This window comes from Coturnix japonica, chromosome 1, assembly GCF_001577835.2.
Source record: "Coturnix japonica isolate 7356 chromosome 1, Coturnix japonica 2.1, whole genome shotgun sequence".
NCBI lineage: Eukaryota > Metazoa > Chordata > Aves > Galliformes > Phasianidae > Coturnix > Coturnix japonica.
In genome coordinates this window covers 27,959,337-27,984,424 of record NC_029516.1, presented here as the reverse complement: position 1 = coordinate 27,984,424, position 25,088 = coordinate 27,959,337, and the positions used below count along the sequence as shown (strand labels likewise).

Genomic DNA, 25,088 nt, shown 5'->3' with positions numbered 1-25,088 from the left:
AAAGTAATTCAAGAGCAGACAACTCTTGCCCACTTGTGAAACAAAATAACAGCTTTCAAATTAACCTTAGAAATTAGCTATGCTTGCAGACAGCTGGACTTTAAAGCAAAATGCCTACTTTCTGTTCACAGTTTTGCTCCCTGTTCAGGTACTTAACCAGAATTCATGTGAGAGTGGCCTATCTTTAACGGTATTTGTATAGTTGAATCTGATTTCGTTGTGGTCTTCAGATGCCACATGTATTGAATGAAGAACATGTCATGGACATGTTTCATACCACTCTACTACTGCAGGGTGGAGTGTCAATACCTGAATGCTTCCACAGTAAACTATAGAAAACTAAACACCCCTCTTCCCAGCTTTGGAATCTTGCTGGTCACATCACCAGCAATTCAGTAGGTACAAAAAGAAAATACAATTTTGTTTATTCATATTTATCCTGGTTGCCAGTAAAATATTTTTAAAGGCCTTCAATGCCTCCTGCAATGCACCCTGGAAGAAAAAATTAATGCTAATATTTTGTGAGAATAAAACTAAAGAACATGTTCAGAGAAACACATCTAAATAACAACCAACTTAATCTGCTGCCATATCTTCATGGTTAGTTGTGAATACCACAAAGGAAGCACTGCTCTATCACTGTCCATAAACCTAACTGCTTAGTAACGTCAAAAGCCAAGTATCAGATGTACAGTTAAAGAAGCAGACTAATAGTCCATTGAAAAGAAGCTTCTTGTTTCCTGCTTAAACAGCTCTGTGAGAAGAGCTGAGACCGTGACCGTTTTCACAATAATTCTCAGCAGTAGGTGATAAGTCTGGATTTTTATGTGTTTAGTAGAAAGAGGAAGCCACCAGGAGATATGATACTCTTTGTCTTTTATCAAGCTGGTGACAGAATATGCATAAGCAACATAAGCAACGATGAAAATGCTAACTTAACATTTTGATTCTTTCTTCGCCACAAAGAATGCTGAGAGTAACATTTATAGAAACTGGTTTTAGGCTGCGGTTAAAATAAATATTTTAAAAATCATTGCCAGTATGAGAACAAGAACTGTGTGTTAGAAAGACTACACTGTAACAACGCAAATCCTCTGAAGGCTTTTAAAAGACACAAAACTTAACAATGAACAAAACCCAGTATAATGACAGGAGGAACTAAAGCAACAGAAATAGTATTGTATCTTTGACACAGAACATGTAACATAAAAAATACAGGGCCGCAGCCATTGACTACAGGAAAAATTACTGGAATAATAGCTTATGACACACTTACAAAAATACTGATAATGTAAGGTAATCATAATTGTATTGCATAATTGTACTGCTTATTCTCCTTCCCCAAGGTTTGTTTGCATATAAGCACATCTTAGTTCACTTGTGACATCAGTCTGTCCCATGGTTACATGTCACCTCAGTTCTACGTAACTTATCCTGCATAACAGAAGGCACAGAATAAAGCTGCCGACTGACTTCTGCTTCAAAACTTTTGTTCAGGCTTCTGTTAAGAAAAACCCTCAGTTTTTCAGTTCTATCACAGTATAGTCTGCTCTTCTATCAACAGCTAGATGCAGGTATTTATGTAGCTACTGTGAAGCCAAGAGAGGATGGATCTCCACTTGTATTTAGTAGTAGTTAAGCATCTCAGCAGCCTTACATGCGTTTGTTTTATACAGAGATGTCACCTAGCAAAGACCCAAAAATCACTCTTAAGATGAAAATAGGCCAAGGATTTAAAATCGTGTAGATAGCTACAGCAACATCCAGAATCTTATTTAAAAGTCGTATGTTTTAACACTGACTTAATGATCTTTGTATTGTTTAGAAGGAATGAAAGAAACTGAACCCAGTGTTTCGGAGGTTCTATAAATTGTCCCTGAGTATTCCTCAATTTCTCAGTTCTGTTCAAATGCCTCATTTTGCCCAGCAGTTCAAACAATTCTAACTTTTCCATTATTACATTCCTACTTTCTGAACATCTATATAACAACCTTCTTCCAAATGAGCCCATCTGTATGCTCCTTTATCTTGTCCAACAACTACAATTAAGTGTCTCAACCTTTTTCATGCCCGTCCTAAACTCACGTAACATCTCTGTTTTCCAAGTGGCAATTTGACAGCTACCTTTGTTCCATCAGCCTGTACCCTTCAGTGAAAACTCATCATCACATTCATAAACGAATGTTATTAAAAAAAAAAAATTAGTGTCAAGATATACATACAGATAAAAGAAGAGTATTACGTGTTTCTAAAAGCCTACAACCAAAAGTCTGCTAGCTCACCTCCTTCTCTTTATTATTTTTCATGGACAAAACCAACAAAACCAAGAATTCTAGTCACTGCTGTCAAGTCCCAAGGCTTGAGTCCTAAGTTCCATTTTACTTCCTTTTGTGACAAGGGAGTCTTGTGACATACAAATGGTTCTATAATTACTATAATTAATCATAATCTAAATAAAACTTTGACCAGGACAGAGAAGCACAATATGCCACTCTTGCAAAACTGGAAATACAAGAAACATACTAAAAGCTGTACATGTAAGAAAATGACTCAACAGCTCTAACTGGAGTACAGCAACTATTTTTATGTTTGTAATACAGAGAACAAGCTTTAGAACTGGATTGCTTTTTTCTTAAGTACATGAATATAATTTTCTGCTGAAAAATAAAATTAGAAGAAAGCCATCTAGTATATGTTTTCAGTTTTGAAGTATATTTGAGAGTAGCTAAACTTCTTGCTTTCTCCCACCTCTGCTTCCTCAACACTTTTCACTTTTTCTTTTCCCTATTAACAAAGGATAAGGTATCTTAAGGAAGTAGAATGGATAGAACTTGTAAGATCTCTTTTTACATACAAGCATGTGCTACTTATTACGGAAATGCAGTTAAATAAAGGAGCTTTTTACTTTTTACAAGATTGCCATAGACACATGAAGTTCTGTCCAGGTTTCTTCATTTGCTCTGCATGCTGACTTGCTGCAGTGTATGAAGGTGGCTGCAAATTGAGCTGCTGGCCCTGTACTTGCACTGTTGGTATCGACGTTGCAGGTGTGCTCTGCAGAAAAGGTTAAAAAACAGTTTTAAATATGGCTCTTAACAAGACACAAAAAACAGTTCACTATATTTTCTTTACACTTCAATCAACCAACAAATCTTCAGATTTTAACACTTTCATCTCCAAATAAGCATTAAAAGACATAATAACCAGGGATATATACAGCTCTTACATTGTAGCATTTAGGCCTAAGATTCTGATATTCAAGCCCTTATGTTGAAATTCAAACACAGAACTATGAATCCAAAGGTACTTCTCAAGGGTACCAGCAGAACAAAGGTTATTGATATTTTATCAAGCTTTTACTTAAAGCAAAAGAAAAATGGCAAACTGAAAGGTGTGCATTTCAGCATAGGGATTAGTTTACTTTCCCTTTTAAATGTAGGAGAAAATACTACTAAAAAGTAAAATGACAAACAATATACCTAAAACTGCCTTATTTTCTTTGATAAAATGGTTTAATATGCTGCTTCTGTGGAATTCTTCTACTGTCTCATTAGTACACAACAGTCTGTGTTACAGAGTACATGAAAAAAACATAAATTGAACAATGCTGAAGAAACAGTGTCAAAGAGCAGCAGGCCCAACCCATGACACTTATTCCCCATAAAACTTTGCAATCATGTAATTCTTTAAGCTCTTTTAAAACCATACTGCATATTTATACAAAACACCAGAACATCTAAATGCTGCTGTATGGCTTGTGTACAGGGAAGCGCAAACACCTCAAACATTGGAAGGATGTTTCATAATTCACAACATTATAACAACCTTATCTTAATATTGAATAAAAATTATCTTAAGTCAACTACAAAGTCCAAAACAAGGCAATACACAGGCAAATACATCTTTTTTTTCCTTTTTCTTTTTTTTCCTCTCCTCTGAATAGTAAAAATAATGGATGCTGATTACCCAATTTTGAAACAATGGCTATTTTAGAATATTGTTTCTCTTCTATTTTCCTAGAAGGCCGACTGGCCAGACATTTATGAGAATAACACAGTAAAAACATTAAGCTATTACATTTTACCTAGTCCTAACATTCTCTTATTCTCTACTGTTCCAAAAGGAATGCAACATTACAAAACCAAAGGAAATGGCTTTCAAATTTACTTTCAAACAGTGTACACAATACCTTGCTGATACCATTACAGCTCTGTTACTGAATAGCTTTAGATTTTAATTGCAAAGAAAGAAACAGTTAAGGGCAACTTCTAACACTTCATTGGCACACTGGTCTTAAGTTTCCTTCCTGCTGCTCTCTTTTGGCAGTGCAGAAAACCATGTCACAAAGTAAGGAGTTCAATACAGACTGTACAACACCAGTGACGAAGAAGAGAGATAACAAAACTAATCAAAGCCAAACTATCTCAATGTCCAAGCCTAAATCCTGGTAAAAGAGTGACAATGCTCAGCTAAAAGTCCAGAACACGTGACTATTACATGATGCTTGTGACCTGCATGTGTGAGAAGCTGTAAGAAAGGACCCTTGAGTCCATTAGTCATAAATTAAAATGATTTTGAACTCTGGATTATTTTAATCTAAAGTTCTCTAATCAATTTAACAGATCAGGTAATTAACTTCCACAATATATCTATCTTTTATCACAGGTGGACACAAGCAGACCCTTTTAAGATCGATCTCCCTTTAGTCAGGCATTTTTAAAGTGAAGCTGAAAGTAGACTCATCCAGAGTCAGCAATACAGCTTGTTTAGCAATCTTCATTTAGCATCCTTACAGCAGTACGTAATCATGGGGTCTTTGTGTGACTTTTTATCCCTACAGAACTTCTGTCTCATTTAATGTGCTGAAGAGAGAGTGAAATTACTGAATGAATTCAGGATTTCATTTAATTCCCATCATTCAATGTGTGGTTCGTGTATTATTTACCCCATTCTAAGCAAAGCCTATAATTAATCCAGAATTACATATTTTCTCAAGGGTTTTCCTGGCAAGCTCTCCTAGTGATATTCTAAGGTTTTAAACATTATTTTTAATGAGACAGCATCATTTTAAATAAGGAGAATACAACATGTTAAACACCGAAAATGAAACAGTTCAGAAAAGGAAACAACTTTCAAAACAAAAATTAAAACCAATTCCAATTTTTTTTTTTTTCCTACTCTGGATTCCTGTGACAAGAAAACACCAAGTTGGTAAACTGAAATGTATACACTAATTGTTGTTCAGTGCTCTCTTACTGCTGAAGTACCATGAAATCAGGTAGCTTTGTTCAAACCTGTAGCATTAGGTGCTTACAATGCCCATATATTTTTAAGTCAAATTTACTGCCCAGTCATCATCTAGACTGATCACAGTACATTTAAGCAGATGAGGGGAAATCACGTTTGTTTTCTTATTTTTGAAGCATAAGATCTACATGTGAGCATCATAAAGCTTTCCTTCCTTTGTTCTAGAGATCAGAAGTAACATTAGGAGTACATATTTCAGAACGTATACTCCTCCATTTCAGAACTATAGCAGAAATACCTGCTATGAATAACCCCTGCCCTGAAAAGGTACCTCTAACATCAGCATCCTATCCAAATTATAAACTCTCTTTCCAAGATTACTGAGTGCCATTTTAAGGACTTACAAGCACTTATACAGGCCATAAACATACACATCTTTGAGAAACTAAACACTAACTGCTCTAGGGCAGCTACATGTATAATGTTTATATTTCCTATACACACATAAAGAATACATTTGTACCTAGTGAGTTCCTGTCTCAAAGAACCTGAGCTGTTCTGCAAAATTTGCCATAAATTACAAGTTCCACACAAACTGACCTTGTAGTAACTACGCCTGACATGTTTCTGGCCATCCTTGAACACGGCAAATCATGTTTAAGGAGTAAAACACTGCACAAATAAATGACTTCAGTGTAAAAGTCAGACAGACATGGGGCAGCCTCATGTAGATTCTTAGAGAGGCACAGAAGTATTCTGACAAACTGATTCCTTAACTGCAGTTTCTGATGGCAACCCCTAACCAAGTATATTCTAAATTCCTTTGAACACTTTATTGGAGCTTTCCTGTATGTGCAGTTATTCATTGCTATGGTCTCTGCAGCAAGATCTCAACTCAAGGCATGTCTCTCAGCCTACAGCACAGGCGCATAGGTGTAAAAGCTCAGGTTTTGATGATAAAAGTTAGGATTTCTGTAACTTTATTGTCTTCTGTGCAGAAATGAGTTACGCAAGTTGCCTGACATCAGTAGTTTATCTCAGAGACAAAGCCTGCTTGCCTACACATATAGGATATTCTAAAAGTAATGCTTCCTATTTAATTCCATGGAAACTACAACAGCTACAAAGAGCACAATAACGATTTTTTAAAGAGCAAATTCCCAGCTATGAAACACTGTAACACATGATAATTTTGCTCTCACAAGTGGAGGATACACCAGGCTTAGCCTGACTTGCTATAACTGGAACCAGACAGGCTCTTCTAGAATCATTTTCCTATTACCAGAGTTTACTTTGGTTTAGAGGAGAAGGCAAGGTCCAATACAGAGTATTGGAGTAACTGCTGGATTATCACTAATAAGCCCAGCTGAGTTGGAGCTGCCCTGCTAAGAACCACCATGATCCCATCTCATCGTTCTCATCACAGTAGGCTCTGGCTCAGGCACAATCCCATCCCAGAAGGCAGCTATTTTCATTTTCAGCCTACTGAAATTCCTGAACAGTGGAGAGCTGTGACTGTACATATGAAGATTTCCTTGAACTATGAATTTAAAAGTATAACATTAAGCTTTTCCTAGTCACTTCACCTTTGATTAACCTTAACTTTACCTTTACTTTACTGGTTACCTTTAACTACAGTTGTTTTGTCAGGATAAAAAAGTTTCTTCTGAACTGATCACATAAAAGAAAGCAAAGAGATACAGCATCATCAAGAACCTGGCACAGACTACTAAAACATAAGAGGAGGATGGTTAACAAGAAAAGTTTTCTCATCCTGCTCCCCAGGCCAATGAAAACAAGAATATATTGCAATGCAGATATAAGTGAGCTGGGTAGCCAAGACCAACAATGCTGGCTGTATGGCTTTCAGAGCATATTCCTTGAACTGCATCACTACTGATGTTGACTTTAGAGGCAGTTGTTTGATCCCTCCCCCAATTCATTTTGAAGAAAATCCTTAGGCAGCAGTCTTTACAGAATTACAAATTTAAGCACAGTGAGAAGTATATTATTTTTAGAGCCTATACTTAGGATGGGCTGTTAAAATTTTGCTTACAGTTGAACACTGCATCCTACTGCAACACTTCAAACTACCAACAGTTTTAAAAATATATTTCACTACCTAACTACACGTTGCTACACATAAAATTGAAAACAATACAGATGGTCCTTCTAAGGCTTTCTTCTCTCTGATATCTTCCTGCGCTGATGTGGCTTAACCATATCCTGCTGCATCAAAAGAGGGATCACCAGCAGGGCGAGGGAGGTATCCCACTCTGCTCTGCCTTCCTGAGGACCTATTCAGAGTACTGTGGTCAGGTCAGGGGCCTTCAACACAGGAAAGATGTGGAGCTGTTGGAGCAGGTCCAGAGGAGGGCCAAAAAGATGATGAGAGGGCTGGAATACCTCTCCTATGAAGATAAATGGAGGGAGTTGGGCTTGTTTAGCTTGGAGAAGAGAAAGCTTCAGGTAGACCTCATTGCAGCCTTCCAATACAGAAAGAGGATCTACAAGAAAGCTGGAGAGGGATTTTAAGAAGGGCACATAGAAACAGAAGAAGAGTAAAGGTTTTAAATTTAGAGCAGATATTCAGAAGAAATTCTTTACTTGGTGGCAAGACACTGGAACAGGTGAGCCAGAGAAGCTGCGGCTGCTCAATACTGGAGGCGCATTCAAAGCCAGGTTGGGTGGGTTCCTTCCAACCCAGATGATACAACAATTACTAAAAATGTTACATTTCACAACTTTAAGATAACTAATGTACATCCCCATAAGCTGAAATGAATACAGCACAATTTGAGCATGAATGTGGGGTCAGGTGGATGGGTAGGCACTAATGCAGTTCTTTTCTTGTCAGGTTGCTAAGGTTTAAGTGTGTTTGCAACAGTGCGCTTCACAAGCAAAGAGCAATAAAAGCACAGACATTCTGAATTTCAGTACTTCCAGCTGGGAAGCTCATTTGCTCTGTGACTAAGAATGAATTACATCTCCTGTGGCTACACACCTGCTTTCTGGTGCAGAGTAATTCTCAGCTTCCAAAACAATAGAGACCAGGAGCAAAAAAATCAGGAGATGCTTACACAATTTTGGCCATCTAAATTTCCATACAAGCATGCTCCATGAGGGAGGCCTTAAGAGTAATGGGAGTGTATTATAAGGGGATGACAGTGATGAGCAGGAAAGTGATTATTTTAAAAGAGAGATGAGGCAATTTATAAGGACTGCTCCAAAAGTAATGCCTCTTTTTTTTTTTATTATGTTAGTCAGAGGTGAATGTCAGTGGTATGTCAGTAGAGGTTGAACCTTGCCACCAATATTATGTTGTATTTTGTTGCCACGCAACAGATGGCAGCAGAGGAGCATTCTTACAAAATGGTAACTGACGTGAAAGCGTGTATGAAGCAGAGGTGTCACTGAAATCCTCCATGCAGAAAAAATTGCACCCACTGACATTCACCAGTGCTTGCTGACCATACATGGAGGCCAAACAGTGGATATCACAGTGGATAACAGTGGATATCAACACAGTGAGGTGGTGGGTGGTGTGTTTCAGCAGCAGCAATGTGAAACACAAGTCATGTTTGGGATGGCCACGCAGATTTTTAATTAATTAATTAATTTATTTTTAAGTGCAACATGTAGGCTCTTGTTCATCTCTGGTGAAATGAATAACTAACAGTAGGGCCTACACTGAAGAATAGTGTTTTGCAGCTGAGAATTTGCTCTACCAAACAGTGTTATTATGCTCTTTATATCCGTTGTAGTTTCCATGGAAATAAATAGGAGGTATTACTTTCAGACCGACCTATGTAGATTTGATTTGCTCACTTTCACCTGGCAAAGTATCAGAGTGCTTCTTCAAAACATAAATCTATTGGGACAAACCAACATGGTTACATTCAACAGATGCTTTGGAGGAATTTTAAGAGGAATAAGAAAAAAAAAAAGGAAAAGATAAAAATAAGTAAACAGGTAAGTAATAACTCATTTCTTTTTTCCTTTTCCTCCATCAGTCCAGCACAATACCTCAGGAAAGCCATAATCCAGGAACAGAGTAACAGAAATAAAAGAAAGCCAATGAAGTAAATTGCCAGCTTTGTTGCCTCTCAAGACTACACTCTCAAGGGTTTACAAAATACAGTTATAAGAAAAAAAATCCAACACTGTGCACTGCATGTTCTTCCGAAGTAACCCATATACACATAGGTCAATAGTTGTATTAAAATGTAACAAAAATCTTTTAAGTTAGTATTTAAGTAGTTATTTTTCAGTGAGTTCTGCTCATGCGTGCAATTAAAAACCAAACAATCACAGATGATACATGGAAGATACTTGTCCAACTGGATTTAGGTAGCAATACATAGGCTTTCTCATAAACACAAGATTCATAATTTTCATTATTGTGGCAAGCCATTTTTTCCCCTCAAGGGTTTAGTGGCAGCCAATTTCATACCAACTTTCATATTGCAAAACCAACCTGTTCTTAACTTCTTTATCCCCTTGAGAATTATTTTGCTCTTTTCCTTGCCTCCACTTTGCTGTTCCCCTTTCTTCTTGTTTGCTTTATCTTTTCTTTGCTTCAAGCCTCCTCCTTTTTCCCTCTCCACAGTTTTATGAGAATCCTCCTGCTGCATAAACAATACTCTCCTCCATTTGCAATCCTTGGTATCTTCTTTTCCACCCTTCCTATTGCAGTCTAATTTTATTACAAACTTTCTTCTATTTCTTTCTTCTCTAAAATACACACTCTAGTTTAAAATAAAATGTAAAGATAACAAGAAGGAAAATAAAGCTAGCAAGGAGGAAGTCATGTACTAACAGCTTCAGCAGCTATTTTGCCATGGCTAATATCCTTTTACTTCCTGTCCCTCACCATTTCTCTTCACTGAAGTGTATTTAGACTTAATTTCAGACTGTCTGTAGAAGAAGTCTGTTCTTTTATATCCGCTGCAAGATACAAAACATACAGGAGGTACCACAGAGAGGATAAAACAATACAGATGTTCAACTGAAAACAGTGCTCCTTAGCTGCTGCCTTTCAAAAACTTAGAGACAAGGAAGCTGCTTATCATACAAGGAAGACTCCCTAAATAGGAGAGAGAAAACATTTCCTACGATTACGGAGGACCTCGACCTAACAGTCATCAGTGAAATTCACACTGAGTTCATAAGAATTAGGCTCTGCAGTACTTCTGGATGTCTTAAGCGTACTCTTAAAAGCAGATTCAATACTGCCAACACTTGGCATCCTCTTTTCCAACAAAACAGAGGCTATTGCAGCAGCTTTGGGGGGGGAAGGCAGGGAGGGAAAAGCTAGAGAGGATGAGTTCAGTACCATTTGTAATCCAACACACAATTTTGAAAGGAAGTTTTCTTTTGTGATTTCGAAGAAAGCAAAGGCAAGCTAAATTCCACAGAGGCAGACATTAAGCAGACTTGCACTGAATGGCAGAAGCCATTGGCAGCATCTCTGTTTGCACAGGCAATAGAAAACAAGACAAAACCATAAATATGTACAAAATATTAAGGAAAGCGTACAAGAAATTATACATAATCTTTAAGAAAGTATAATCACAGCAAATAGTCTTGTTTGTTTGTTTCATTTTCATAACAGAAGAGGTAATCTAATACGAATGAAGTTGCTGGCTGTACTGCTCTCCTCAAGAACTGGAATGTGAGCAGTTTAGTAGCCATCTGAGACCAACACGCAAATTCTCAACAGCTGCATGTCCAGGGAAAATATAACCACAGGCAGCAGTTTTCCCAGTCCAAAGACACGGTTATAGCATTTTCTATTTCAGCCAACTCCTTAGTGAAGCTATTAAAGACAATCACACTGGGCTAAAAACATTCACTGCAAAAAGCAAGACATACAGCTAAAATATCCACACTGCAGAAAATATGCCATTTATCTAGTGTGCTGTCCCTGTGCTGCCAAGAGATAGTTTCATTTTGGTCTAATTGTTTCCAGTAAAAACAAATATAAATAAAGTATCAGAAGAACTACAGATCTCTCTGTCATAAAGGCACACGTAAATATTTAGGTTTTGAAGACATTCCAAAAGCATGGCTCTATGTGATACGTTTAAAAGAAAAAGGAAAGAAAACTACATGATGGAAACATGAAAGATCTTCCTACAGAAACTGAACTTCACATACAAAAAGCAGTAATGTAATGCTACCTATCGCTTGCTGAACTTGAGTTCTAGCCCTGTTTAAGTCTATAGGGCCAAAACTTCCTACTGTTTCAAAAACCAACCAAAACCAAAGAAATAAAAAAAAAGAAAATGAATAAAACTGTCATAGCTCAATGCCAAAAAACCGCTAACATAATGCTCAGAATCTCCTCTCTCTACACTGTCAGAATTTTGTTGACTGTTAAACCTAATACTCCATTCTTTTTGCTCTTATTCAGGGTAAAAAGGGTGAAGGTTTTTTTGGAGAGGGATTTTAGATCCACATACAAAGCTAAAATAAAATCCTGAGACTGGAATAATCCAAAGCACAACTACTTGCAGTTTTTAAACACTCATGAAACTTCTGGACACGCCTCATTTCTCGTGAAGTCTTATGATGAAACTACTTTAAAATGTTGTTTTTGTTTGTTTGTTTGTTTGAAGTTCAATATAAAACAGGCTTTTGCCGAAGTTGTTAAAACAGAATAAAAAACCCCATTGCTAATTGTATCAATAAAATACACATTACAAGTATCTTGTCATGAACAAACATAAGCACATGCTCTGACACACTTACAAAGCAACACTTTATCCTGACTAGTGAAGTGAAGCAAGCCTTACAAGATCACCCTTAAATACAAGAACTTCAACATATTTTAGTAGGCCAGATGCAGCTCAAGTGATTAACGAACTACCTTGCAAAAAATGTTTGCTCCTCCATATGCAGTAAGGACCAAGAATAAAATGCAGAACAACACTACCATTTTTACAAGACTGTACAGTAAATCATCTTTGTTTTTTAAACAGTAAATCCTTTAAGGAGGAAACTAGTGAGAACAAGTTCTTTCCTTACTGTATATTATGAAGCTCCAGACTATTGTAAATACCACTATAGTCACTTACATCAAAAAGTATGCAAACTATTTGAACTTTAGCTTGTGAAAGAATGCAAACCATCATTTTCTGAATATTTTAAATACTTTGCAACATATCAACCAAGTTTACATTTTCACATATATTTCACAGCATTAGTCATAATCAAGAGTTGGAATAAACATAAAAAGTACACTGCAACATACCTGTGTGACCATGCTTTGTATATACGTGGTTGGTTGCTGCTGCTTTTGTTGAACAGCACTTTCTATTGCTACTTTCGCTACAGTGCTTGGATCCGCTCCAGCTGGCACAGCAACCATAGTTGCACTGCAACCAGCATTGTTGGGGTCACTGATTGTAACAATTCTAACTCCTACTTTATTTGGAATTCCTGGAACAGTTTCCCTGTCATTATCCTCTGCTGGCCTCTTTGCAATTTTGCATTCTGCTGTGCCATTAGTAGACCGAACTTCGGATGACAGGGTAGACTGGGACACTCTAGGTCCTGAGTGTGGAACTGCTATGATTTGATGCCCCTGTATAACAGAGGCTGTAGATTGTGGTGAGACAACTACACTTGGGCGTTGCTGAGGCACATCTGAATTCAAACTTGAAGCTAGAGGTCCATTAGGTAAATCAGTGTTGGTACCACTAAGTTGCTGGGTTAACAGTTTCGCAGCCTCTTGTGTACCGCTTACAACAGGTGAACTACTCAAAGTTAATACAGGCCCATTAGAAATTCTCTCCCCTTGATCACCTTTGGCAGTATCTTGCTGCGTGGCATCCAAATTCCCTTGTTGTTCCACTGAAGATATCTCACCATTTCCTACATGATTGGAAGTTTTGTGATTTGGAATGTTTTTGCTCAAATGATCATCTCCTTTATCAAAATCACAGATTCCATTAACTAGGGGCTTCTTCAAATCACTTTTAATTTCCTGTGTGTCCATTTGTTCAAAGTTCTGCTTTCCAGGAGCTCCGTTCTCACCCATTTCTAATGACGGCCCATTACTGACTTGTGAGCACTGATTGGCCTCATTCTGAGTTTTCCCTGAGTTAGAAGGAGGTAGACTGGAGTCACTATACTTTCTCCCATTTAAAAGACTTCCCACCTGCATTTCATTTTCTTTTGCATCCCCATTGCTGGTGTTTGCAGCTCCTCTTCGGCAGGAAGGATTCTCCATAACTTCAATCTTACGTTCATGAATGTGTAAACCTGTTGCTTCCTTTGCTTCTTCCTCCTTTTGGCAAATTATTTTATCACCTTTGAATGGGGGAGCAGCAGTACACGGTGATTGTCCAGCTGAAGGTGCTTGAGTAGCTGGAAGTGTTTGCATCTGTAGCCCAACTCCTGTCTGAGCCCCGCTCACTGCAATTCCAGCTGGAGCAATGATTTGAGTTGCATTTCCCTGACTCACAGTTGCAGTAGCAAAACTCGTATTTGGCACAACTGTTATCGTAACCTGGTTGCCAGTAGTCCCTTGGAAAATAGTTGCTGGGCTGTTTGAGATCAACTGACCTGGTAATATCTGCAAGTTAGAAATGGGTACTGTCTGTACTGCCCCTTGGGGCTGGACTGCACCCTGGACCAGCTGTTGTCCAACTAGCAGCTGCTGAGCTGAAGACTGCCCTTGTACTCCAAAACCTGGTGTTTGGTTATTGGCCATCTGATAAACCACCTGAGGGCTAGGAGCTCTTGCATTGTTAGGTGGAGGAATCTGCGGAGCTGGGAGTATAAGCTTCCCCCCTGGAGTTGAGGGGCCTCTTTTTGGAAGAAGTAGTTGTTTTATCAGACTAGATTCACCAGAGTTAGGCTGGCCAACTCCTGTATTACCTTGCTGGGACTGAACTTGCATTTGCATCGGTGGTTGTACCTGTTGCTGTGAAGATGCTGGTGAATGTTGCTGCTGCTGCTGCTGTCTCTTTACAGAAAGCATCTGGCTGACAGTAGGAGGGGGTCCTTGTGACTGAGAAGGGGTAGGTGAAGGTGACATAACTGTAGGGACTTGATTATTTGTAACCGGACCTGGAGATGGTGAAGAAGATGGAGTAATGCTTGGCTGTCCAGCCAACTGAACAGTCTGACCAGGAGGAATAGAAGCTGGATTAGCAAGCACTATTTGGTGAATGGCTGGTGCATATGTTTGACCTTGCTGAGCTGGCTGGCTGACAATCACTACGCTTTGCTGGGATGGTGGTTGTGGTGGTTGCTGCTGCGACTGCATCGGCTGCTGTACATTAGGTGGAACTTGCTGAGACGGCAGAGGCTTTGGTGCAATGTTCTGAAAGCCTACCCTAGAAGTTGGTGGGTTTTGGACACCTGCAATTGCAACCACCTGCCCAGGTGCTACTTGGAAATTCTGAACAGTGGTGGCAGATACAATGTTAGATGCAGAGGTTGTGACATACTGCTGCGGCGCTATGATGACTGTATCTTGTTGCTGGTTACCAGTAGAGGACTGCTGAGATGACGACTGCCCAGGTTGTGACGATGTGCTGATCAGCTGTTGACCCTGTGAAACTGCTGAACTGCATGCTGGTATGTTTTGTACTCTGCCAAATATATGACCCTGAGGTACAGCTTGTTGAATTACTGTAACAGGAGTGCCTGTAGGTATCTGTCCTGGTACCACCGCATGCTGCTGAATTACCGGTTGGTGGTGAAGCAACGTTTGAGAACCAACAACAGTAACGGACGGCTGTGGTCCTGTACTGCTGTGATTTTGATTTGAAGCTTGTGGTGCTCCTCCTACAGCAATAGTAACGGGAACTCCAGACTGGGGAACAGAGCTCTGTATTACTGTGGCCTTCATAACTTCACCAGGTATTGGACCTTTATTCTGTATAACAGTCATTGGAGCATTTTGCTGCTGTGCATGAACAGTATTTTGTGGAATTCTAGAAACAGTCTGTGCCACAGTGTGAACACCTTGAATTGGAAAAGACATCTGTGTTGCTGTCAAAGTTGAAGACTGGTTAATCGGGGTCCTTTGATAATGATTTCCTACGCTTTGTGGCCCATGTGGGAGTCCTATTGAAATAAATAAGGTAGAAGTTTGAAAGCAAAAGTTAGTTCAAAACAAAGAATTTTTAAAACCCCAAGGCTCCGATTTTTAATTTTAGAGAAGTGTTTTCTCAGCTATATTGCGTCTGAATAAATGATGCAGTGACAACAGCTTATCTGCTGACTAACAAGTTTAAGGGTGACACATTAAGTATGAGATCACATGCAAGTACAGACAGTAATACAGTTATTCAGAACTTCAATCAATAAAAGGAATAAAACCACATTGTCCCTAACTCCAACACTTGCAAACTATTTTGAATTTTTTTTTTTTTAATTGTTCTTTGAGAATCAATGCAGAATACTCAATATTTAAATGATTAAAAAACCTGCTGGCGAAGGAGACGAAGACATGTCAGGAATTGAATCAACCCGAACAATTGGGGTAGACGAAGCTGGTTGCTGCTGATAGTACATCTGAATGGGAAGTGGTATAGCTCTCCTCTTCACTCCTACCACATGTATATGTGCTTGACCATTGTTAATTGGATCTTCCACTCTCTTCACTGTATGATTTGGAAAGACAGTTCTGCCAAATAGAACATAAATCAGTGTTAAGAAACACAATAACTCTACCCTTTTACAGTGTGTGGGTTTGTTTTGTTTTTTTTTTAAGTATTAATCTAACGCTACTCTTACATGCACAGTAACTTCACCAGTGCCTGCATATTTGCAGTACAGCAGAATTCTCTGAACGCTTCAGGGTATTCATCACAGGCGACCAAAAGGTCAAATAGACTTTGAACAAGTTAAGTGAAAACTACAGTATCTTCAAGAACTACATAAGAAAGAACTGACACAAGCGAGTCTACTAAATGTCTTGAAATGGGATGAAATCAAATTAAATTATAAACATATTTCAATTAAAATTTCAAAACTGCATGTCTTTCAAACCCAACTTAGTACATCTCTTCTCATAGAACTCTTAAGCTATGTGTTAATACTGCTAACACTGCATTACATACAACAGTCTCTTTATTTCTGTGCAAATTTCTCTCTTACCGCAGGCATTTGTAAAATCCAGTAGATGTTAGGATTCCACCTCGAGCTAATTTACTACAGGTAGAGAGGTATTCAGAGTACATTTCCGCTCGAGAGATTGAGCAATCAAGATTCACCTCAAAATGGGCATTCAACCTGAAGATGAAAAAACAGACTATGAAGCAAAACACAGTGACAGTACAGCTGTTAAAACATTTCTGTTTGTATGAGAGAATTCTGAGATGTGGTAACATGAACAATAAAATTGCCATCTACTGTCTTGTCTAATGTCTGTTCCACACTTTTCACTTCTCATTGCTAATGATATCTGAGATATCCAGTGAGTATACAGTCAGTACCTTACTTGCATAGAAATATGCAGAACAGGCCCCATATGTGCATTTTTTATTGCACGCTCAGAATCAACAACAACAACTAAAAAAGATAGGATTTGTTTGGTGAGCTTTCCTCCCTAAAACCTTTATGCTTATTACTTAGTGACTTTTCTTTATCAAAAGATGGACTGAACAGCAGCTAATTCTTGATCAAACATTTCTACTCTAAACCTACTCAACACTCACATAAAAACAAATTATATGCAAATACTGTCTTAATTCAAAACACAAGACAAAACAGAGATAGAACAACTATCTCGATCTGTGATTCTAAGAGATAGGAAGACAGGAGAAAGGGTACTGGAACTCTAAGAAAGCATGCATGTAAGACACACACTTGTTCCAGGAGTCGCGCACTATGCAGTCATCATAAAATTAAACAATCTATTCTGCTTGTCAGTTGCTAGGGAAATTTCCAGAAGACTCTGTATCTCCTACAGAAGAATCTCCACAAATGCACACGCTACCCAGGTAGTTATGAGAGATGGCAGCAGTTTCTATTTGTTGATTTTATTCACTCAAAATCCATTATTCCAGCCCAGAGACACACCAACAGTTCATCCCCAGCAGTACATGGATATAACTAACTCTTCACACAATTCTCAAACAGTGGTACCTGAATACAGGCTCAGACAGAACAGAAATATGATTAGGATATCAGCATTCACTATGTGGTGCTACCATTTTGAAAAACTGTGTTGCATTCTCCTTTATAGAGCCCCATACTCCCCTAAGAGATAAATGTTTCAAAGAGAAAAGGATTACATTCTTTAAATCACATTCTCTCAAAAACAGTGAAGTTCAAGTAGAATGTCATTTCTCCTGCAGTTTAGTTATAATTTTATTACGGCAAAAATTGAGATCACACTCCGTAATAGAAAGTCTAAGTACTAATTAAATCTGGCATATGAGACTAATGACTGTCCAGCTAGGTATATTCCATTGGTCTGACACACTATCACTGATACAAGCAGCATACAGAAGGTCAGGTCTTGCAATGGTGGAACATGAACTGCAATTAGCACTTCCTGTCACACATACGCACTATCTTACAAGAAGGCTCCTACTTAGGCTAAGCTGGTTTATAATATATCCAGGAAGGTCAGCTTAAATACCTTTTTTTCCTGCTGCTTCCAAGAGATAATAACTTTTCTAACATCTACCATTATAATTGGTTCATTTTCCAGTTTCTTTAAAACATACAATGAAAATCTACATGAGTGTAAGGCACTCAACGTCAGCGCTGAGAAAAAACATTTGCAAGGGGCTAGTTCTCTGCTCTGGATTTGAATTCTTTTGATTTTTATTTTGCCAGCACAGATAAATACTACCTATACTAAGGAACATTTTCAGAACTGTATGTTACTTTTTATTATTCACTAGCTTTTACTTATCACTGGAAGAAAATTAATAACAAGATACTAGTAATACTCATCACTGATAGCTGCAGAAGCACACCGCACACAGACTCTGAAACCAAGCACTTTACAGATCTTCCTGATTCTACAACACATGGTTCTCTCCCTTACTTTTTGCCATGTGACAGTACTGCACAGTCACATAATGGGAGCTACGTATACTTCTTTTAACAGTCAAAACTTGCACTTTACATTTTATACATCATGCAAAATCCACCTAGCCTAAAACCTTACTTCTGCAAGCTAGATGTCCAATGCCCCCTATGCTTCAGAGAGAGTAGAAGCAGAAAGGTCCAAAATGATTACCACAGACATTTAGAATGTGAGTAGATTCATATAAATTAAGTATAGTTCAGAAAGATGACACTCAGTCTGTACAAGAATCATAAGCAGAACAATTTTCTTCTTAATATCTGACCAGCAGCCAGCAACAACAATACTACATAAAAGCGAAAGAACCTGGGGGGGAGCCTTTAATATTCCCTAGGGTGCTTGAGATTTACAGTGATCACATGAGAGTTTTGCACAGTTTACCTCTATAATTTGAGGACTACTTTTACATTGGTGTAGTAACATGGCAAACATTACCTGATGAAAATACTTGTGAAACATAAAACGCTGCTTGCCAGCTTAATAAAAATCAATGCAAGAGTTAAAAATCTAATCAAATTATACTCTAAGAGAGAATTTCAATCATCAGCTATCCAAGAGTGAATGTGTCACTTGAGTTTTTTCTTTCATACTCCTTCAAAGCAAGAACAGAATGGTTTTACTTCATATTTTTCAGAAGAAGTAGTCCAATAGTGCATAGAAGCAAGTGAGAAAAATCTGTGACACATGAGCACACACATGGTCATTTTCCTTCATTAAAATATTTTAATAGAATGATGCACTCACCACTGACATGCAAATTTCTCACTGTCTATTTCTACTATTCCTGGTGGTGGAGCAACATGTGGTGCTGCTCTAGAGGCTGTAGGGAAGAAAAACAGTTTTGCTGAATGAAGGAAATGACTTTCATTGCCATAACTTTCAATGGTACAGTTTCTCCTGTTTCTGCAAGCAGGGTTTTTCCAAATAAAGTAAGTCACACAGGTGGCACAAGGCACAGCACAGATTCACTGCAATTAACCGAAATTAAGCAGGCAATTTTCCAACTCCTAACTTGAAACAAGGTTTTTGTTGCAACATCATATTGACTTCTTTATTTACTCCTGTTTATACCCTTAAGACACATTCTTTTTCAGCAGCTTTTACTTAGGTATCTGAATGTGCTCGAGAAACATAAGACATACAAGATAATACAAGGGCTGCTCCAAAAGTAGTGCCTTCTATTTTATTATGTTGGTCCATGACATCAGAGGCAGATGTTGGTAGTATGGTAGTAAAGGCTGAAGCTTTCCACCAATATTCTGGTACATTTTGTTGCAGTGTGACAGATGGCAGCTGACGTACTGAATAACAAAATGGTGTCTGACATAGAAGTGCATATGAAGCACAGTTGTAATTGAATTCCTGCAGGTGGAAAAAAAATGGTACCCAGTGAAATTCATCAACACTTGTGAACATACATGTAGACCAAACAGTGGATCTGAGCACAGTGAGGTGGTGGGTGGTGCTTTTCAGTAATATGTAACACAACACCAACCAATAAGTCACCAACATGTAACACAAGCCATGTTTCAGATGGCCATGCAGATTTTTACAAGTGCAGCACGCAGGCTCTTGTTCATTGCTGGAAAAAACGGCATTACTGAACTTTGTAACTGCTGAAAAACAGTGTTTTGTAGCTGAGAGTTTGCTCTAATACTGTTACTGTACTATTTGCATTTGTTGTATTTTCCTGGAAATAAATAGAAGGCATTACTTTTGGAGCAATCGATGTGTCTGTCACATCAGTTCTTTCTCCATTTTTCTTCAGAACAAATACTTGTTCCATCTTGTGTGCACTTGAGGTACACAGCTCTGTGCTTTTGTTAATAAAGACAGAATGAGATTTCTATGTTTTCCCCAATCACTAATAACTGCTGTGTCATCAACTTCAAAAGAACTAGTATTTACCCTAAAATAACACTGCAAAAGTTAATCCTTAAAATCTAATTAATAGGCAAGGTCAATTAAGAAAACACTTTTCACACTTCAAATAATGCAGTTAAAATTGGGTTCACATCACAATAAGCTGTTTAGCCGTTTCAAAGTAGGCATTCTACATGCCTCTTATCTCTTTAACTCTACCAAATAAGTCTATTACTGACCAATAGTATCCTGTGCAAAATGCAATACAGAATAATTTGTTTCCATGATTTCCAGAGAATTAATCTAGAATGAATACTCCATTTCAAATGAAAAAAAAAATAAAACAGTGAGCATGATTTTGCAGTAAATTTTCAAAATAGCAACTGAAAAATATTAAGATTCTTTCTTTTTCACAACAGCTTTAGCTACCAAAGCTTTCTATTTGCTTTCTAAAAAAACATCTGAGAAAGATACCATATATTGTGTATAACACCATGCTTGTTTACATAACCCAATCAGAAATCATTTCTCACATAGAAAACTCTGCAGAAGAGCACGTTCCCTTGTAGTTATACTAACCTGCGATACCTGTTGCGTGTGCCTGTGAAGAACCATGGTCCATCATGGGTGGTCTGACATCAGGTACTCCTTGCTGGCTAACACACTGATGTTCAATGAGTTTAACAGCAGTAAGTGCATCAGGCCCAAACATTTGGATGTCCATAGAAACCAGACACACTAACGTATCTGAAGTATTAAATTCAAAACCAAAAATAACATTAGGGCAATAATAATGAGGTTCGATGTTCTGATGTGCTTTAAAAATGCCTTGTGTTGAATGAAACTAAGCATCCATATACTTCTGTAGATCTGTACTTAAGTTATTAATGGCATTTAGAAACTTCAGCTTCCATAGTTACTAGAATACACAAAGAACCTGCAATGCTTGCAAACACAAAGAATTATTCTGGTAAAACTTACCATTGAAATATACATCCCTAACCTGCGTGCACACACACACACAAGAAAGCACATTTTTAACCACTGAACTTGACCTTTTCTAAAGTCTTTCTTCCCATAGTAAGTGAGAATAGTACATATTGTCTTGCTTCTCTCTTACCTATGCTCTTCTCTACTTTAGAAATCTTTGTGCAGGCTACTTCTCCCATTTCTGTGAGCATGTATAGCACCTCAAGTGCTGAGATTACAAGCAGCACATCTGGTAGTGTGAGATGACATATGATCTCCTTGTAGGACTCTTGATCCACATATTCACAGATTAAGACACCATTATCTTCAGCCTTACAAAGATTTGCCAAGATTTCCATGCCTGAAAAACAAATACAAAATAGTTCAACAGCAATAATTGCAATTCTAATATCACAACAAGAATAGCCTGATAACTTACCTCTCATTTTCAAAAATCTATCCCTTGACATGAGGCATTTTGTAACAGTGTGAAACATTAGATGAGTAGTTTTGAAATCAACAGGATCCAACAGAAGCTGATAGAAAAAGAAAAAACAAAAATCTATGACTAACACTACGCATACCATGCCATTAGCTCAAATCCTTGCATACACATTTCAAAATATAAGATTTGAGAGTATTTAAATGCAGCACAGTTATATGACATTTATGTTTAAAAAAACAAAATCCCGTGGGTTGGGTTTTTTATTGGTTATTTTTAAAGCATTTTTAGCTACTTCAGAGTAGGAAAAGAAGAGGGGGCTATCTAATTTATACTTCCCTAGGAATAAGCAAAATAAGTTTACTTTTGTAAAGTCAAAGGTATTCTCAAATATTTGTGCATCCAGCAAAGAACAGAACTTGAGTAAGAGGCACTCTCTTCCCAAAGGCTACCACCACAACCATTCATCCTGTTTCTATCCACTTCTGCTTCCTGATCTCTCAAGACATTGAAATGTGTAATATTCTTCCTCATTCATGAGAAAGCGGATACACAGGAAATAAAAACAGCTTTTTCCGACAGTAGGCCAATCCTTCAAGTCTCAGTCTGTGGTATCTAGCCATTTAAATTAAATTTACCTGATTTATTTTAAAATAATACAGTGCCCGAACATATCTACTTGTAAAATCTGTATGATTTATGTGCACAATGATGACAGACTGAAACTATTTTTTACTGCTTTCAAATCTCTTTGAAAAGGACGACTCATGTCATTCAGACAGTATACCCAGGGCTATATGACTACCATCCTAGTGCGCACTAAACATGGCATGAAAACCTCCACCCCTTTCACAAACATACGATTTATAACTAAAGGAAGTACAAAGTAAATGAGCTAGTGCAGTCTGCAGAATGTAACTGATTTCTCTCCCCCCATTTGTAAAACTAAGCTGAAAATTATGCAGTATGAACTTCTTACATATCCCCATATCATCAGTCTTTTCCACATGAGTCCATTTAAACAAACTAACACATGCAACCTGTATTTTACTTTGGGCTAATTACTATTTACATATTAAGAGAATGATTTATTTAGTGTTTCATTCAGTGATCAAGGAAGAGCGATTTATTTAATTAACATTAAAGTAAAGCCTTTATCAAATGATATTTTAATTATTCTGTTTGGAAGAACATTACCTCTGCTGCAATATTTCCCAGCGTGTCAAGCCCCAACTGCCGTAGAGAAATAAAATGACTATGAGCAGAGAGTAGCAGGAACCGAAGACAAGTACGATTAGCTGCCAGAAGTTTAACATTTCCCTCTTCAAAAGAAAGATTACGTAAAATCACTGCAATCTGCAGTACCCGCTGCCCTTCAATATCATTAATGCCCAGTTTGCGAGGTGGATGAAATAAGGATTCCCAAATCCAATCGTCTGATGGAATATCTACAAAGGAAATAAATATATTTTAGTCCTTCTTTTCCTATATGTACAAACACACACGTATGTGATTTTACTCAACATTTCTTACCTTGAGATTTGCTTCTGTCAGAAATAAGGTCACGTACTTCAATATCCTCAACGATATCTCTCCAAAACTGAAGAAAAAATTAGAAATACACTTAATTTTTAGTGGATTATTTTTCTTACAATAGTATTTTTATTTCCATTACTTTAAAATACTTTTGAATGGGAGAAAGCTTACTCTTTAAAAATTCCCCAGTACCTTGAATCTTAACTTATCTAACAATAACATAATTTTTCAGTCATGGAATGATATGATACATGTATAACAGCTTACATTTAGGAAGCTCTTTCTTTTATAAGTACTAGAAGTATGTGTTCATGATGCACCAACTCTACCCTGGATCTATCTTGCTAATAGATATACTGAAACCACATGGACAGTTTTCCACGAAAAAAAAATTAGAAATTCAGCAGTAAGTGGGAAAAACATAGAATCCATTTTCATTCACTTCCTACAAGCAGGGAAGTCCTAAGGAAGACAACCCCACTGAGTTTCAGAAAATCATAGCTCCTGCCACAAGTCCAGCACTTAAGATTTCTATCTGGAGAGACACGTTAAAGCTCTCATGTTTTCCATATCACTTTAAATTAATGAAAACAGAATCAACAACCACCACCACATCACCACCAGCCTTATTCATAAAGCACATCAGAATGCTGCAGCAGACCAGATTTCAAATTGATTTACAGATATATGGCTGATCTGTAAATGGTTATGTTGCTAGAACTGCTGAAATAACAATCACTCAAAGGATCAAGTTTGCAAACTAGTAAAAACGTATACTAGTATATACTAATACAAATATATATATTCTAATGTATACTTTTCAATAAAAACATAAACTTTCCTATGACTAATGTATATATTCCCAACTCACTAATGAAATACAGCTACTCTACTAGCCATGAACACAGAATAAAAGCACATATAAATCTCAATTCAAAGGAAAGGATGGCACATCCAGCCAAACAGCAGGAAAATCACACTGTGCAAACATAATTACTAAATTACAGCACTCATACCGAGCTTGCCACTATTACATTCTTGAAAAAATAGAATACTGCACATTTTCTGAATAGTAAAGAAAAGAATTTTATTTTCCACTGCAATGCCAGTAAATGGCATCCAAACGCTGTTTAGTAAAGAGGATTGCTTGCACCTCATTTTTGTAAAGACAAGAACAGCTACATAAAGTCTAACTTCCCATCATCTGTGACAAACAGGTTTTTCAAGTTAATTCTGAGGCAATCATGAAAATTCAAAGAAGACCAAGGCACGGAAGTAAAGTTTACTGAATGTACTTCATTTTGACCGGCCTTTCCTAAAACTTGTTCCATAAATGTTGCAAAGAGCACACAAAAAGTCTATCTCTTGGAACTGCATTAGTCAGTTAGAATGCTTCCTTTTGGAAAAGACAGTAAGCCTTAAGATTTCACCACTGAAGAAAAATCCTAAAAGCTTTTGAAGATCTGCTGTTTAATCAGTTAAGGGTTTCATTTTACTATATTTTTAAGTGAGATGCTTGAAGTCTTAACCCGAACCTTTTTGGAAGAGGACAAGGTCAAAAACTGTCACGTTAAGACCGCTGTCACACATTAAATGTTAAAATAGCATCATCATGTTTTGCTAGCTGAATCCTCCACTAATCAATTTTCTGTCTATGTGGCAAATCATAGAATGGTTTAGGTTAGAAGGGACCTCTAGCATCATGTAGTTCCAACCTCCCTGCTATAGGCAGGGACACCTCACCTCCCTCTAGACCAGGTTGCTCAGAGCCCCATCCAGCCTGGCCTTGAATGCTTCCAGGAAGGGGGCATTCACAGCCTCACTGAGCGATCTGTTCAGTGTCTCACCACCTTCACACTAAAGAATTTCTTCCTGATACTCAGTAAGCTTGGACATTTTCTCACAAGGATGAAAAATGAGGATATAAGCTTTTTGCAGATGAAGACACAGCAGGTACTGCTGAAATTA

The 25,088-nt window shown here is 37.7% G+C and overlaps 1 protein-coding gene across 5 annotated transcripts in view; it reads right to left on the bottom strand.

The window, feature by feature from the left end:
* Window positions 1–25,088, bottom strand: part of ARID2 (AT-rich interaction domain 2) — a 100,645-nt gene that overhangs the window by 7,480 nt on the left and 68,077 nt on the right. For all 5 annotated transcript variants that reach the window (XM_015854939.2, XM_015854954.2, XM_015854929.2 and 2 more), the window contains 10 exons: window positions 23,118–23,184; window positions 22,782–23,032; window positions 21,582–21,678; window positions 21,294–21,503; window positions 20,753–20,920; window positions 19,055–19,130; window positions 16,366–16,500; window positions 15,693–15,892; window positions 12,503–15,330; window positions 2,906–3,054 (listed from right to left, as the gene is read on the bottom strand). In XM_015854939.2, the coding sequence (XP_015710425.1) occupies window positions 2,906–3,054; window positions 12,503–15,330; window positions 15,693–15,892; window positions 16,366–16,500; window positions 19,055–19,130; window positions 20,753–20,920; window positions 21,294–21,503; window positions 21,582–21,678; window positions 22,782–23,032; window positions 23,118–23,184 (4,181 nt within the window). The remainder of the gene's footprint in view (window positions 1–2,905; window positions 3,055–12,502; window positions 15,331–15,692; window positions 15,893–16,365; window positions 16,501–19,054; window positions 19,131–20,752; window positions 20,921–21,293; window positions 21,504–21,581; window positions 21,679–22,781; window positions 23,033–23,117; window positions 23,185–25,088) is intronic.